General features: G+C 38.5%; 1 protein-coding gene across 2 annotated transcripts in view; it reads left to right on the top strand.

Annotated features, from left to right (window-relative positions):
- The window catches only part of LOC124789919 (transcription factor IIIB 90 kDa subunit), a 378,195-nt gene extending 361,613 nt beyond the window's left edge, over positions 1-16,582 (top strand). Inside the window, exons 11-14 of one of the 2 annotated variants that reach the window (XM_047257442.1) lie at positions 273-546; positions 6,903-7,078; positions 9,700-9,861; positions 16,385-16,582. In XM_047257442.1, the coding sequence (XP_047113398.1) occupies positions 273-546; positions 6,903-7,078; positions 9,700-9,830 (581 nt within the window). In that variant the 3' untranslated portion in view covers positions 9,831-9,861; positions 16,385-16,582. The other variant, XM_047257452.1, reaches the window with a different exon arrangement.
- The last annotated feature ends 202 nt before the right edge of the window (positions 16,583-16,784 follow it).

The raw sequence follows: 16,784 nt of genomic DNA, 5'->3' as shown, positions 1-16,784 counted from the left end.
TTGTACAGCTGATAGTTGAATGAAGATCTTTTTTCAAAGAGCTCTGACGCCATTCCTTACTAGATCTTTTCATTTCAGATTGGTCATAGTGCACCCTGGTTTTATCTCCTGTAACAAGTCTGCCCAGAATGATAGTACAAGTTTTAGGAATTTTATTGCACTTTCAAACTTCTCATTTGAATCCTCCTCCTATATTTGTTGTATTTTCTTCTTATATTTTGGGTCTTGTGTGTCTACAGTTTATGGCCTCACTATAACAACATTTGTTTTAGAAAAAGCTGAAAAGTTGGCAAAGGAAAAAGAAGAAGGGAAGCCAGAAAAGAAGAAGAGAAAATGTGGAAATAGGAAAATTAGAATCCCACCTTCAAGTTCTGCAGGAGAAGCAATTGAAAAAATGCTGCAGGAGAAAAAAATATCATTAAAAATTAATTATGATGTCTTAAAAAGCCTAAATGCAAAAGATGAAGGACAGCCTGAGAAGACGTCTGAATCAACAACAGCTGGCTCAGCCAGCTCATCGCAGCTAGTAAAATCTCTGCCTGCAAGGTAAGTATATAAATCTTCATCCATATTATCTATGTCTTTCTGTAGCAACACTTATGCATTTTCTGAAAGTTACTTTTAAACTATAGAACCTGATCCCACACTTGTAATGAAGTGATCCGTCACCCCTGGTAGAACAGCCTATGCTGCACCCCTCCTCCGGTAAAACTAACATCTGCAATTTTTTCCATGTAGATTAAGCTCATTTTATAATTTTGTCTCGGTCAATAAAAATGAAGTATTAGTGTAAAATAGTACTTAAATGAATTACATTGTCCAGTCACCTGAATAACTGTCTTTACAGTGCAGATTGCTGCGAGATATGCAGGTGCTGACAGGGATGTGGAGCCATGTCAGCTCCAGTGCCGCGGCCAGCTTGCTAGGTTTCTTGGTTCAGGACCCATGGTGTGAACAGCCTGTTAAGGTGGTCCCACAGATCATCAATTGGGTTTAAATCTGGAGAGTTTGATAGCCAGGGAAGTACAGTAAACTCATCCTAGGCTCTTCAAACGATGCACATACGCCCTCAAGCTGAGTGACACGTTACATTGTACTGCTGGTAGATGCCATCATGCCAAGGAAAAACAAAGTGCATGGACATGGTCCCCAAGGATAGATACATATTTTTGTTGATCCATTGCACCTTACAGAATGATGAGATCACCTAGGGAATGCCATGAAAGCTTTCCCCAGACCATAATGCTCTGACAATTATTGTGGGGTGTATGCTTTCAGGCATTTCACACCAACAGCCATATGTCTGATGGGACACAAAATGTGATTCACCTGAAAAGACCACCTGTCACCATTCAGTGTACATCCAGTTCTGGTATTGGCTTGCAAAACCCAGCCTTCATTGCTGATGAACAGCAGTCAGCATGGGTACATGAACCAGGCTGCTTCTGTAGAGGCAGATATGCACAAACCTATACTGAACAGCTATTGAGGAGACATTGTTTATAGCCCCTTGGTTCATCTGAGTGGTTAGTTGCTCAACAGTTGCATGTCTGCTTGTCCATACACACCTCCATAGCTGTCATTCACCACTGTCATCTGTGGCCCTTGGTGCACCACAGTTGCCTCGATACCTGTTTTGTAATAGAGCCATTTTGCCATGCACGGCTTACTTTAACCATTCCAGCACATGAACAGTTTACAGACTTAGCTGTTTCGGAAATGCTTCCACCCTTCGCCCAAAACCCAGTGATCTTGCTCTTTCGGATGTCAGATAAATCGCTCCATTCCCTCATTACGACAGTGACTGCATTGTTTTTCCCATCCCCTCCAACACACTTACATACTCTCCACCACTAGCGCTGCCATCTGCTGTCTGTGAGAGGTTATTGGACGTGTATGTCGAAGTTAGTTAGTTACATGTTCCATTGATCAATAGCACGGAAAAACCGTTATGATGTGGAACATGTCAAATGCACAAGAAATGTGCACAGGAAACAAGGTGTTTTTTTGTTTTGTTTTGTTTTTTTACATTATAGCGTTATACCTAAATATTTCTATTATCTATCCCATTCCCTTAAATGGCACAAAATGCATATATTATATCTCCAGATTTATTTACTCATATTCAAGAATTCATCTATGGTATAGAAGGAGATGTCAAGGAGGTATGATTTCAGTTTGTTTTTGAAACTATTGCTGCTGTCTGTCAGACATTTTATGTCATCTGGTAATTTATCAAAAAGTTTTATAGCAGCATATTTTACCCCTTTCTGTGCCAAAGATAGGTTAAGTAAAGGATAGTGTAGGTCTTTCTTTTTTCTGGTATTGTAATCATGAATGTCGCTGTTGATTTTAAACTGGTCCATGTTGGTGAGAAAAAATTTCATTACTGAGTAAATGTACTATGAAGCAGTTGTAAGAATTCCTAACCTTTTAAACAGATGCCTACAAGATGTGCGACTACCGTATTTACTCGAATCTAAGCCGCACTTTATTTCCAGTTTTTGTAATCCAAAAAACCACCTGCAGCTTAGAATCGAGTGCAAAGTCAGCGGAAATTCTGAAAAAAGTTGGTGGGTGCCGCCACAACTCACTTCTGCCATCGAATATATGTAGCGCTACACAGGCATGCTTTGTAGGCACAAAGATAAATACTGGCGCCAAAACATCTGCGCCAGTAAATAAATTAAAAAAAAAAAGTGGAAGACGAGCTATTTTCAATGTACTACGAAAATCCGACTGGCAAGTCTGTTTGGGATGTTTGTCAATATGGCCAACTCTATGTTCTGAATTTTTTCCTATCTGTGAGAAGAGATGGTTGCTATAATAGGAACTCTTATAAATTGTGAATCACATGCAGTATTCTCGTCACCATAAGAATAATACACATATAAACATTTTGCCATGTATTGTTTCATGTTTGCTGCTATCTCATTTAAATCTGGTCTGCCTAATAAACTACAAAACTAGAGTGAGACAACAGCAAACGCGGAAGAATATAAATATCATGTCATGTTTATATTCGTATTATTCTTATGCTTAATAGTGATACAGTCAGAAATGAAGCACGGCAATTGACTAGATTTTTAAATCTAAGATGACTCTAATTTCTGTGTAGAATGTAATGTACTAAAGAGGCGCCTGCAAAGATATTCAAATCGAGAAAAATTTTCGCTAAACTCTCGTTCAGAACATCTTCTATCATACGCAGTCTATTATTTGGCTCTTGTTGATCATTATCAAAGAAAGCAGCAGTGTAAGTAACAACAAATAGCAGTTTCTTGCCATTGTTTCGCTAATGAAATGATTCCTCTTTTTTTTTTTAAAAAAAAAAAAAAAAAAAAGGGGGGCGGCAGTAGCGCGCACAAAAGCAAGCCATGCGGCGAGCAGTGACAGGCCGTAAACACGCACTATCAGAATGCGACAAACAATGCATGACACAGTACATTAACACATTTTCAGCTTAGAGTGACGTAAACACCTTTAACAAAGAAAACTGCGCTTATCAGATCAAAGAAAAACAAGCTATCAATTCAAACCAGACGAAGCACGTTGAAAAGGAAGGGCACCCGTATAAATACGGACGGAGCGCCTGACACATAGCAATGGCTACCTGGTAAAGCTTGACTGCTAACTTACGACTCGAACCAAACTACTGTAGCTGTATTGTCATTCATTCGACCTAAATTGTGTCTCATATTACAATGGACCAACTTTGTTTCAATTTGGAGATGCGGCCTATAATTTTTCTCTCTCCTTGAATTTCGAGTCTCGTATTTCAGGTGCGGCTTACATTCAGGAAAATATTTTTTCCTTGATTTCGAGTCTCATTTTTCAGATGCGGCTTAGATTCGAGTAAATACGGTATGAACCCCTCACATTATTCTAACTACTTTCTTTTGAGCCGTGAATACCTTTTGCCTAAGTGTTGAGTTGCCCCAGAATATTATTCTGTATGACATCAGAGAGTGGTAGTATGCAAAGTATGTTAGCTTACTAATTTCTACATCCTCAAAATTGGCAATTATTCTGATTGCAAAAGTTGCTGAACCTAGTAACTTTAGGAGATCCAAAATATGAATTTTCCAATTAAGATTCTCATCTATATGTACACCCAAAAAACTTAGTATGCCCTACCCTGGCTACTGACTTCTTTTGATGTGTTATGTTTATTGAAGGAATTATACTTTTGCAGCAGAAAATTGGATGTACTGTGTTTTTTCAAAGTTCAGAGCAAGCCCATTTGCAGAAAACCAATGAATAACTTTTCCAAAGACCTTATTTGTATCATTTTCTATTGGACTCTCTTTTACTGGATTAATAATCGTGCTTGTATCATCAGCAAACATTGTCAGTTCAGCATCTTGTTTCACATAAGAAGGGAGATCATTCACATATATCAAGAACAGGAGGGGACCCACGATCGACCTCGTAGAGCACCTAATGTAATTTCACCCCAGTTAGATGAAGTGGCAAATTCCTTTGTATCACTTGAAGCCTATAAAGAGACTTTTTGCTTCCTGTTCTGTAGATATGACTTAAACCATTCATATGCTGTTCAATTTATATCATAGTATTGTAATGTCTCTAACATAATGTCACGGTTCACACAATCAAATGCTTTGGATAAGTCACAGAATATTCCTACTGGTGACATTTTACTATTTAAAGACTCTATTATGTGGACAGTGAAATTGTATATTGCTGTCTCAGTGGAACAGCATTTCTGAAATCCGAACTGTGGTTTACTAAGTATCCCATTACTGTTGAGATGGCTAACCGCTCTTGAGCACATTACTTTCTCATAGATTTTTTAAAATGCTGTAAGCAAGGATACTGGCCAGTAATTATTGACATCTGTGGTTTCCCCCTTTTTGTAGAGAGGCCTGACAATGGCATATTTTAACCTGTCTGGAAAAATACCCTGAGTCAGTGATGCATTACATATGTGACTCAAAACATCAGCTGTAATTGCTCCACATTGTTTAATAACTTGTCATGTACTCCAACAGAACATTTATTTTTCAGAGACTTAATAATTTTCCTTATTTCACAAGAGGTTGTTAAATGAAACTTAATCTGACTAAAATTTTTCCAAACTGATTCTTCCATGTAGTGCCTGGCTTTTTCTTTTGAGCTATTCTCATCAATTTTTACTCCTACACTTAAGAAGTGATTGTTAAATACATTGGCTACCTGTGTACTGTTGGTTAAGATGGTCTCGTTCTCTTTAACAGTAATACTACCTACCCCAGTGGTTACTTTTCCTGTCTCCCTTCTAACAGCATTCCATATCGATTTGATTTGATAAGCAGTGATAACATTAATGTGACTGGACCCTGTATATTGATATAAAAGTTGCACACAAGAAGTTAAATATATCATTGTACTAAATAAATACAAGTTGTATAAACTCCCTAAAAAAACTGAAAGTAAAATAAAATCTATATCTTACTGTTAATGGCAGCTGCTGTACATTGGTTCCAAATATTATTTGTTTCTCATAAATTATTAATAGTGCATAAATTACTAATAACAAATAAGAGAAAAAGGCCTATAATGAGGAGCTGAGAAAATATGCATTTCGAAGAATTGTGCTTTTATTAGAATTTTATTTTTCATTTCCTACAGACTTGCTGATTATGTCGTTGAAGTCGTGTTTAGCAACTGTGTAGTATTCTATTGACAATGCAGATAAATTTGTTTGACAGTCTGTTTTCACCAATACTAAACCTTAAGTAGTTTTTATTTTCTAAACTATGTTAATAATATGCTGCAATCATTGGCACTGTCGTAAATATTCTCAAAGCAATTTTGATGTTTGGGTAAGCGCATCTGCTAACCCAAACTCTGAAAAAAAATCTTCAAAATATCTAAATGGGATGCTGTGTCAATGCTTTTAGTTAGCTCATTCACATGAAACTTGAAAGCAGCTATTTCACTAACTAGTTCTGCTGTTTCTCTGGCTATATTTGGCACCAAAATCAGCTGCATGTTGGCACCAAAATCAGCTGCATGTTTTAAAAGAAAAGAGATAGAGCTTTCAGTTAAGGCATTTCCTGACAGGAAATCAGAGTCACGTGGAATTGTGTGATATATGTGAGATTTATTTTCCATTTCATGTAGTATTCTATAAAATACTTTGAATCACTATCTCAAACAGTCTTACTCAGCACGAATTGGCAAAAATTAGAAAATACTTTGGTCAGATAGCACATTTGCTTTAGCAACTGCTTGCCGAATTGTAAGATAATGCAGCATCATTACAAAGTAGCAGCAAGAATTTCATAGTTGTACATGACCAACCTGCGTGAACTGATCTCACTACTATCACATAAAGAATGTCAGTGATAGACATATGTTTGGCACTAGTTTTTTTTTTTTATGATACTACTTGGAAGAAATGACACTGTGACAACAGCGTGTCTTTACAGTTGCTGGCTGAGGGAAAGGCTTCTTTTCATAGGCAGACAACAGGAACATGAAGGGTAGGAGAACTCACCTCTCCTGGTTAATTTTTAAGCCATTTTTATTCCTTGCCTTTTTTTCTGATCAGTTTTTGTGCCTCATTGTGACTCACTCATGGTGGGGCCTTATCTTACCACTCCCTCAATACAGTACTGCCTAGCCCCACAGCTAGTTATCTGATCTAGGCTGTTTCTGTGTTGCATACGTTACAGGAACCAACTATGACAATTCTCTCGAGTGAAAAAATGTTGGTAGCTTATATCTAATTACTCTTTTCTTGAGCTGCCAAAAGTGACTATGCTAATTTTTATGCAAGTTATATTCTGAGTCTATCTTGTTTTAATTAATTATTTGATTTCATTAACTCTGTTAGCACCAAGAAAAATTCCAGTGTGGGTGTTTAAATTTTATACCATGTAATTTGGCAATTACAGGGAACTCACGAGTAATAAAACACTCCATACTAAAGTTGTTGAGAAAACAAATGAGCTTCCAGTTGAAGTAATTGAGGATAAAGATGATGATGTGACACCGGTTCCAGGTAGTGCAGAACAATCATCAACTACACTACAGACAACCGACACAGTTGATGTCCACGATATTGAAATGGGTATTCACATTATTACTTTTATTGTTCTGATTCACACATTCTTAGAGTAAGATTTGTTCTGCAGTATGCCTTCAAATGTTACTTGTCTTTTAATGAAAAATACTTTTCTCTGTCTCTGAAGCCCATTTAAGAAATTTTCAAGATGAATTAATCTTCTGGCTTGATATTTGAACATTGGCTTTTGAATACAGGGTGGTCCATTGCTCGTGACCGGGCCAAATATCTCACAAAATAAGCGTCAAACGAAAAAAACTACAAAGAACAAAACTTGTCTAGCTTGAAGGGGGAAACCAGATGGCGCTATGGTTGGCCCACTAGATGGCGCTGCCATAGGTCAAACGGATATCAACTGTGTTTTTTTTAAGTAGGAACCCCCATTTTTTATTACATATTCATGTAGTACATAAAGAAATATGAATGTTTTAGTTGGACCACTTTTTTCGCTTTGTGATAGATGGTGCTGTCATAGTCACAAACATATGGCTCACAATTTTAGATGAACTGTTGGTAACAGGTAAGTTTTTTAAATTAAAATACAGAAAGTAGGTACGATTGAACATTTTATTTCAGTTGTTCCAATGTGATATATGTACCTTTGTGAACTTATCATTTCTGAGAATGCATGCTGTTACAGGATGATTACCTGTAAACTCCACATTAATGCAATAAATGCTCAAAATGATGTCCGTCAACCCCAATGCATTTGGCAATACGTGTAACGACACTCCTCTCAACAGCGAGTATTTCGCCTTCCGTAATGTTCACACATGCATTGACAATACGCTGACGCATGTTGTCAGGCGATGCCAGTGGATCACGATAGCAAATATCCTTCAACTTTCCCCACAGAAAGAAATCTGTGGATGTCATATCCAGTGAACGTGCGGGCCATGGTATGGTGCTTCGGCAACCAATCCACCTGTCATGAAATATGCTATTCAATACTGCTTCAACCGCACGCGAGCTATGTGCCGGACATCCATCATGTTGGAAGTACATTGCCTTTCTGTCATGCAGTAAAACATCTTGTAGTAACATTGGTAGAACATTACGTAGGAAATCAGCATACATTGCACCATTTAGATTGCCATTGATAAAATGGGGGCCAATTATCCTTCCTCCCATAATGATGCACCATACATTAACCCACTAAGGTCGCTGATGTTCCGCTAAAACACCTACTAGGGCATCATCATTTGTTGCAGGTTGTGGTTGACGTTTCACATGTGGCTGAACACTTCCTGTTTCCTTAAATAACGTAAATATCTGGCAAACGGTCCGGACACTTGGAGGATGTCGTCCAGAATGCCGAGCAGCATACTTAGCACACGCCTGTTGGGCATTTTGATCACAATAACCATACATCAACACGATATCGACCTTTTCCACAATTGGTAAACGGTCCATTTTAACATGGGTAATGTATCACAAAGCAAATACCGATCGCACTGGCGGAATGTTGCGTGATACCATGTACTTATATGTTTGTGACTATTACAGCGCCATCTATCACAAAGCGAAAAAAGTGGTCCAACTAAAACATTCATATTTCTTTATATACTACATGAATATGTAATAAAAAATGGGGGTTCCTATTTTAAAAAACACAGTTGATATCCGTTTGACCTATGGCAACGCCATTTAGCGGGTCAACCATAGCGCCATCTGATTTCCCTCTTCAAGATAGACAAGTTTCGTTCTTTGTAGTTTTTTCGTTTGACGCTTATTTCGTGAGATATTTGGCATGGTCACTATCAATTGACCACCCTGTATAAATCATACCCACATTTCTCATTGTGTGCATGGGAATATCATTTAGTATGGCACTGTGTGTCAGTGGCTGTCAGACTATAAATCCTAAGGCTCAGAGTTTGATCTCCAGCTTCTTTCATAGTTGTTTTCATCTTTGGAAATGCTTAGTGGTGGTGAGAAATGTCAAGTTCCACTGTGGTTTGAGGTCTGCAGTTGGCTATAGTTCTGCCTCTAACTGGTGAGTAAGCCAGTCAACAAGTTGGAGGAAGGCATTAGATAGTTCGGCAGTTCGACACTTTACCTTGTGGAATGCAAAGATTCACTCCTGTCTCACATAGCAGAATTGAAAACACATTTCCAAGTGGGTTGCACAAGATTGAATAGTTTTTTGAATTGCTTGTTGCAAGCACAAGGCAAAACATTATGCAAACACATTGTGTTCACCAAACAACACACAAGCCAAAAACAGTGCCATTTTTATATAAGATCAAGAGTTCCAACAACAACTATTAAATGGCTATTTGAGCTTTAAAAAATATTTTTCTCTCCTGCCATATTTTACTGTTTCTGTAAAATAAAATTCGCTTAGTTTACTTGATTCCAACAGTTCCATCACATTCTTTGTAATGAAAGGTTTTGGAGAAGATTTCCATGAACATAAGTACAAGTTAAACTCAGTTTCATAGTAATCAGAGCAAAATTAAATGAGAAGTAACTTTTTTAGTGTTACTACACAAAAAGAATAAGTGTACAGTGAAGCTTTAGTAACTTTGTGCCATCCTACCTGCTTTGTGTAATGCTGTGATTTCCATTTAACAGTTTATTTGTCTCTTTATGGTGAAATATAAACTGGCAACATTATTTTTCAGATGAAGCGGAAGATTTTGAAGATGAACCTGAGCCTGAACCTGAGAATAGTGAAATATCTTTGGCACAGATGCTCAACCATCATAGAGATGATGATGAATATTATGGAGCTGATGATTATGATGAATACTGAGTGCATGACAGTCTGTGAACCTGTCCTACATGTATGTATTGCAAGTTAGAGATAAATTATCACCATTTTTACTTATTTCTGTTTGAAAAATGACTGAATAATGAAAATTTGGAGGAACTTACTTTCAAAAGTAAACCCTCCTGGCCTCAACTTTTGTTAGTCATTGTCCTTACCGATCTAGCCCCTTCCCTGTTCCCATTTCCGCACTACACAGCCCTCTGTTTCACCATTGCACCCACGGTCCTTTTACTTCTCTCCTTTTTCACTACCTCCATCTAACCTCCCAACTGCATCTAGCTGGCCTACTCTCCTCCAATCTCATTTCTGTATGCTCCCACAAGCAGCACTTTACTGTCACCCACCCCTATTGTGCTGTCCCTCCCCCTCCCCGTCCCAGCCCCCTCCTTATCCCCACCACCCGATTGCCTCTCTCATCATGTGGGGCTGCTCGCAGTGTGGCCTCAGCAGCCAGAGACTGTGGTCATGTGTGTGTATGTTGTCTATTGCTGACAAAGGCCTTGTTGTCTATTGCTGACGAAGGCCTTGTTGGCTGGAAGCTCACACTCTGACAGTCTTTTTGTTGTGTCTATCTGTGACTCACCATCTCTGCTATATGGTGAGTAGCAACTATTCTTTTCATAAAATTGTTACATTCCATTCTGGATTTTCCATTGTTTGATTTTCAAAATTAAAGTAAGTCTTTTGGTTTGCAATTATCTTGAGTTTTTAAAATTTCTGTCCAGTGTGTTTAGAATGCAGATTAGTGACATTCCTGGTAACCTGCAGAAACATGGTCTTTCACTGAGGAATATGAGGGAGGGCCCAAAAATAACCAGAATTTCTTTCTAGAAAGCATATACTTTATTGTTTTCAAACACAACCTTAATCTCCTTCAAAGTACTCTCCATTAACATTAATAAACTTGTCCAAATGTTCATTCCAGTGTTTGAAGCACCTTTTAAATTCATCCTCTTTGATACCTGCTAGCACTTTCATGACATTGCGTTTTACGTCTTCCACATCTGCAAAACGCTTCCCTCTCAAGTCTCTTTTCATCCTCGGGAATAGGAAGATGTCCAAGGGTGCTAAATCTGGCGAATAGGGCGCATGGGTCAAGGTAGTCGCCTTCGTTGAGGCCAAAAACTGGCGAACGCTGAGAGCCGTGTGCGCAGGAGCGTTGTCGTGATGCAGGAACCACACGCCAGAATCCCACAAAGCTGGGCATTTTCGCGACAAACTTCTGCGAAGCCATTTCATAACCTGCAAATAGAATTGTTGGTTTACTGTCTGGTTTTCAGGGACAAATTCAGAGTGTACGATCCCTTTGATGTCAAAAAAACAGATCAACATCGTTTTCACATTAGATTTCACTTTTTGAGCTTTTTTTGGTCGAGGTAAGCCAGGTGACTTCCATTGTGATGACTGTTGTTTACTTTCTGGATCGTACCCATAGCACCATGACTGTAATGATTTTGTTGAAAAAATGTGGATCATCTTTGAACACGTCCTTCATTTTGAGACAAGCTTGAATGACGATCCCTTTGATCTCCGCCAAGAAGCTTCGGCACGAATTTTGCTGCCACTCTTGGCATCGCCAAATCGGTGGTCAAGATGCGCTGAATTGAGCTCCAGGACAACCCGGACAAGTTCTCGAGTTGGTCGATTGTCCTGTGTCGATCTTCACTGATGAGAACACGGATTTTGTCAATGTTGTCTTCACTTTGAGCAGCTGAAGGTAGACCGGAACGGGGCTGATCTTCAACCACCATTTCTCCCTTTTTAAACTGGGAAAACCATTTGTACACTTGTGTTGCACTAAGAGCATGGTCTTTGTAGGCTGTCTGAATCATTGCAACAGTTTCTGCTGCGTTCTTGCAGAGGAAGAAACATAACTTCACTGCCACACGTTTGTAAGAACTAGCCATTTCTTCATGTCACGTTTGCACTGTACGCACACTCAAAGAACTGCCAAAGAAACCACACTTCTCACTGTTGGGTGATGCCGCGTGGCAGAATGACTCAGCAGAGCTCCTACTACAACCCTCTGGCAGCGCAACTTGCTACTACAAGTGCACGATGTGCAGCATTACGATTCCGGTTACTTTTGAGTCCCCCCTCGTATGTAACCTTTTTTGCTTATAGCATTTTATATTTATAATATACATTGTGCGCGTTTTGTGCTAATTCATTCTTCAGCACCACTGTATTGTAGTTTGAATGTTGTATAACTATTAATCATATATGATTGCCTATGAGCAGTGCTGTAGAGTTCACTTTTATTTTGATACTTCTGCCACTTGGAACAACATTCATGTAGTTCGGTTTCCCATTGTAGTAGTCTCTCCTCAATTAGTTTTTAATTGCTTGGGTGAGTACCCTCTTTCATGTTGTTATATGGCTGTACCTAAAAAAGGTCAGTAGCATTGATCATCGTCCAGAAACAGATAAAATTATATTTTCCAAGGTTGACAGTCTTCAGGCTGCTGCCTTTGGCAGGTTCGCGAATCCCTGGAAAGATGGCAAAAGTGGATACTGACCACACAGTGCCTCTGTTTGCCTAGGCAACAGGTACAAAACTCTATCCATTGTTAAGTTACATCTGAGTCAACACAGGATCTATGGTTGAGATTCCTACAAAGTTCAATGAAGCACAGAGATTTGGTTTGCTGGTCTTTGGGAGCCCCAGGATCAGGCAAGTATTGGATATATTCAGGGTAATAGCTGCCAGATTGGGAAGGAACATCAGTAGGCACTTGGTATGTATGCCAGGGGGGTTTCATCCAATTTGCAGAGGACACTCTGTTGGCAACTGTCGAATACTGGCTGCAGTCAGCAAATTGTCAAAGATATCAGCATGAATTATGCCTGCTCTCTTGGTTCTGTGCAATCTTTAGATGGCTGGTTGAAATGATGAATTCAACTAACCTTGCACATGGCTTGGATGCATGGTTCATGATTTCCAGTGTCATTCTGAGACCCATTGTTGTGGTTTTTTTGTTTTGAGTCAAGTGGAAAACTTACACCCCAGATTCAACAATTCTGCAATGATCTCGTATGTCAGTTTTTCCAATTCTGCTATCAGGTGGAAGGATAATATAGTATACATGAAACTTCCTGGCCAATAGAAACTGTGTGCTGGATGGAACTGAAAAAGCCAGAACCTCTGCCTTCCATGGGCGAAAGGTCTACCAGCTGAGCTATCCAGGCATGACTTACAACCCACCATCACAGCTTTACTTGTGTCAGTACTTCTGTCTTACTTTACAAAATTCACAAAATAACGTAGTCACAGCTTGGGGGGATTGTTTCCAAAATGAGTCATTCTGCAGTGCAGTGGAGTGAGTGCTATTTTGAAACTTTCTGGTTAGCTCAGTCACTACAGCATTTGCACATGAAACATAGAGGCTCTGAGTTCTATTCCTGGTCCATCACACAGTTTTATTCTGCCAGGAACTGTGCAGTCTGTGCACACCCAACTGCAGAAAGAGGCATTGATTGGCAGAGAGGCTTATCTAACAAAAAGATTTTTGGATATAGTCCTTGCTCCATAAGAATCTCTTTCCACATTAAAGTTCTCTGTCACCAATAATACCTGTACTCTGAAAGAATACACTTTCCCCATGAAAAAGTTCTTCACATAGAGCTTAGACATGCATGCTGAAGTAACAGACAGTCCCTGTTCCAGTATGCTAAATGTGTTCCTCTGAGGGCATTACAGGCAGACACTAGCCTTCCCCATACCCAGAAGCAGATCTCCCATTTTGTATCTCCACATACACCCACTACATACTATGCAGCTGCTTACCAGCCTCGAAGGAGTGCCCTCTTTGTCACACAGCAACTCACAACTACTAGTCTACTTTGACCTAGCTCCTAGAAGTTTTTTCACCCTTTCCAAAGTGCTATTACACTGTCCACCTACAAAAGCACCTAAATCATACTGAAACTTAACAACAACCACTGCATGGACCAAACAGACCACCAACATATGGTCTTTTATTGCTGCCTCATATTCCTCACCATATGGATCCTGACCTACAACACCAACTTCTGTGATCTGAACAAGCGGAAACATTCCATGGAAAATAACATTCATTTCCAACCCTCTTGACCTCACTCTCTCCAAGTCCCTGCCCTCCACTTCAGTCCAACCCCCCCCCCCCCCCCCTCCTCTACCACAGTTAGTTGTCTCCTCCAGCCTAGTTCCTCCCAGTCTGGGTCTTTCCTCTTCCTTTTGTATTTTCTCTCTTCACTGTTCCTCTTACCTGTCCAGTGCCCAGATGCCCAATACATCTTGTGTACCCTTCTAAATGTGCCACACAACTTTCCTTAAGTCACTTGTCTTGTTCCTTTGCCTCCCCCACTCTACACATATCCTATTTCTCGCTACTTATCCCAGCCAAGACTGGTCTGTAATAGGAGCCCATAATGACTGTTACACACATTTGGCAAAATAGTTTAATAATACTGTACATGGCAATTCATCCAGAATGGCATTAAACTTTAGGCCTTGCACTGCTATTTTCCAATTAAAAAAGAGCAGATCGTCATTTTGTGCTTTTTTATAGAAATAAATTAATGAAATGTGGCCATGATGGTTTTTGACATGGCATCAGTGTTACACATCCTGTGTGTGATGTGAACCCTGTTATGTTTGATATCAGTAAATTTATTTTATAAAAGTTCTTTCGGTCAGCTTTTTTGATGTTTGCCAAGGTGGACCTGCTATTCAGGGCTATCTAACAGTGCTCCAACAGCCTTCTAAGGACCTTTCTCATATGTGTGAATGGGCACTGAAAGAGAGTGTCAGTTGTCTTCTTAGCTACCTGAATGACATAAACAACTGCATTTTAAACCTTTTGTATTCACACTTTCTGTTAACCATCATATTTCAAAACACAGTCACAAATACTAAGGGAGCTGACAGATCATCTTAAACATATGTAGCTTGTACAAGATCAAAACAAGAAATATATTATTAATATAAGTCAATTCAACAGTCATTGTGAACTTTTCTCTGTGTCTTCTAAACAGCTTGAAAGCATAATGTGCCTAAACAAGCCTGTATTTGCTGTGACAGTGATGTCAGATGTAGAAGATATAAATATAAAAAAAACCTTGCATACTTTGCTTATTTTCATTCTATTCTGTCATACCAGATCACATTCTGGGGTAACTTATCAAACCAAGCAAAAGTTTGTAATGTGCAAAAGCATGTAATAAGAATCATTTGTGGTGTAAATTCAAGAACATTATGTAGAAACCTGTTCAAGGAACTTTGTATTCTAACTACTGCTTCTCAGTTATTTATTCCTTAATTAAATTTGTTGCAAGTAATATGTCTCTATTTCCAACCAGCAGTTCAATACATAATATCAATACTAGGAATAAGAACAATCTACATAAAGACCTAAAATCACTCACCTTGGTCCAATATTCAGGAACACACATCTTCAATAAATTGCTACCAAACATTAAAAACTTGGTTTCAGACAACAGTGTTTCATTCTGACAGATTTTTTATGTTTTTTATGTTATACTTTCTGACATGTTCCACACCCATGAGAATCATTTCATTTTTTGGCTCTATGGAATGAAAACTGACTCTAATCTAATCCACACAGCAGGTGGAGATGCTCAATCACTGTCTCGGATTGCAGAAGTGATGGGTTCAGGCTGTTCTTTCATCTACACATATCATAATATTTCTCGCAGTGGGATGCCCTGACATCTTTTGTCATAACAGAAGTGGGACCTGCCATCCTAAAAATGCCATATCACACTTCATTGGCCAACTTTCAAAACAGAATTTTCGACCAAAAACCAGTGAACATGCATTATGTACCAGATTCTCACAGGGGCAGGATGAAATGGAACACACCAGAGTCCCAGTATTTCTCATATGGGCTTGACTTTGTTCACTTTCTAGAATTTCTACATACCAATGTTGGTTGACATTTATCTAATAATCTGTGAGATTTTGGAAATAGGGCCATGAAATCCTCCGTGTTCACATGCAGTTTTAATCTGTGGTAGTACATGTAATGCATGTATCTTTGATTTGTTAACAGGATATAAAGTGTAGACTTAACCCTTAACAGGTCCTGTATTTATATCTGCGCTGTGACACAGCATTGAATATTTATGCTTGACAGTGACATAATGCCAAAATTGTAATAAGTGAAAAATGGCGTCCTTTAAATATATAGTAGTGTTTCTCTCCCATTCTACACCACTTTGTTATGCATTAGTTGGCTTATCACATTTTGTGGTTTTGAAATGTTCCTTTCTAACACCACTCAGGTTTTTTTTTTATTTTTTTATTTTTTGTTTTATAGGTACAGTGAGAATTTTTGAAGTTGTTTCTGTAAAGGCACAGTTTCAGTACATAACAGTGACAACACCTTTTCTGCCAATTGCCTTGTTTACCTAAGCAGGCTATATTTTTCTAATGCAAGTATTTCTGCACTGACAAATTATGTGGATACCTGGTTGCAGAGTGTTTCAGCCATCAAGTAACTGTTTACTCCTAAAGTGTATTGTTATTTTTTTAGGTTCATCAAAAGGAGATTGCATGTCATGGATTTAAGGTATTAAAAAGACATATGAAGAAAATAATGTATAAATACACTCATTCCAAAATATTTTATTTGTATCATTTTTTATTTATTTCATATGCCATATATGAACTGAAATACGAATCATGTTTTGTAATACTTTGATAATTCACTCCACTGTGAAGCAATGGAATAATGAAGAATAATTATTTTTCAACAACAAATTGCAGCTTCTGTTATTTACAACCTTACCTTTCATTAAAATATGTAGTTTCATTACCAATACATTTATGTCTGCAAATAGGCCCATATTACATTTGCGAACTTCATGACTGTTCAATGGGAACATGATCACAATTGAGCATAGAAGGTACACATGCATCTAAATATTACAGTT

Source organism: Schistocerca piceifrons, chromosome 1 (assembly GCF_021461385.2).
Source record: "Schistocerca piceifrons isolate TAMUIC-IGC-003096 chromosome 1, iqSchPice1.1, whole genome shotgun sequence".
Lineage (NCBI taxonomy): Eukaryota > Metazoa > Arthropoda > Insecta > Orthoptera > Acrididae > Schistocerca > Schistocerca piceifrons.
The sequence above is the reverse complement of the archived record's forward strand: the minus strand, read 5'-3'. Positions and strand labels throughout refer to the sequence as shown.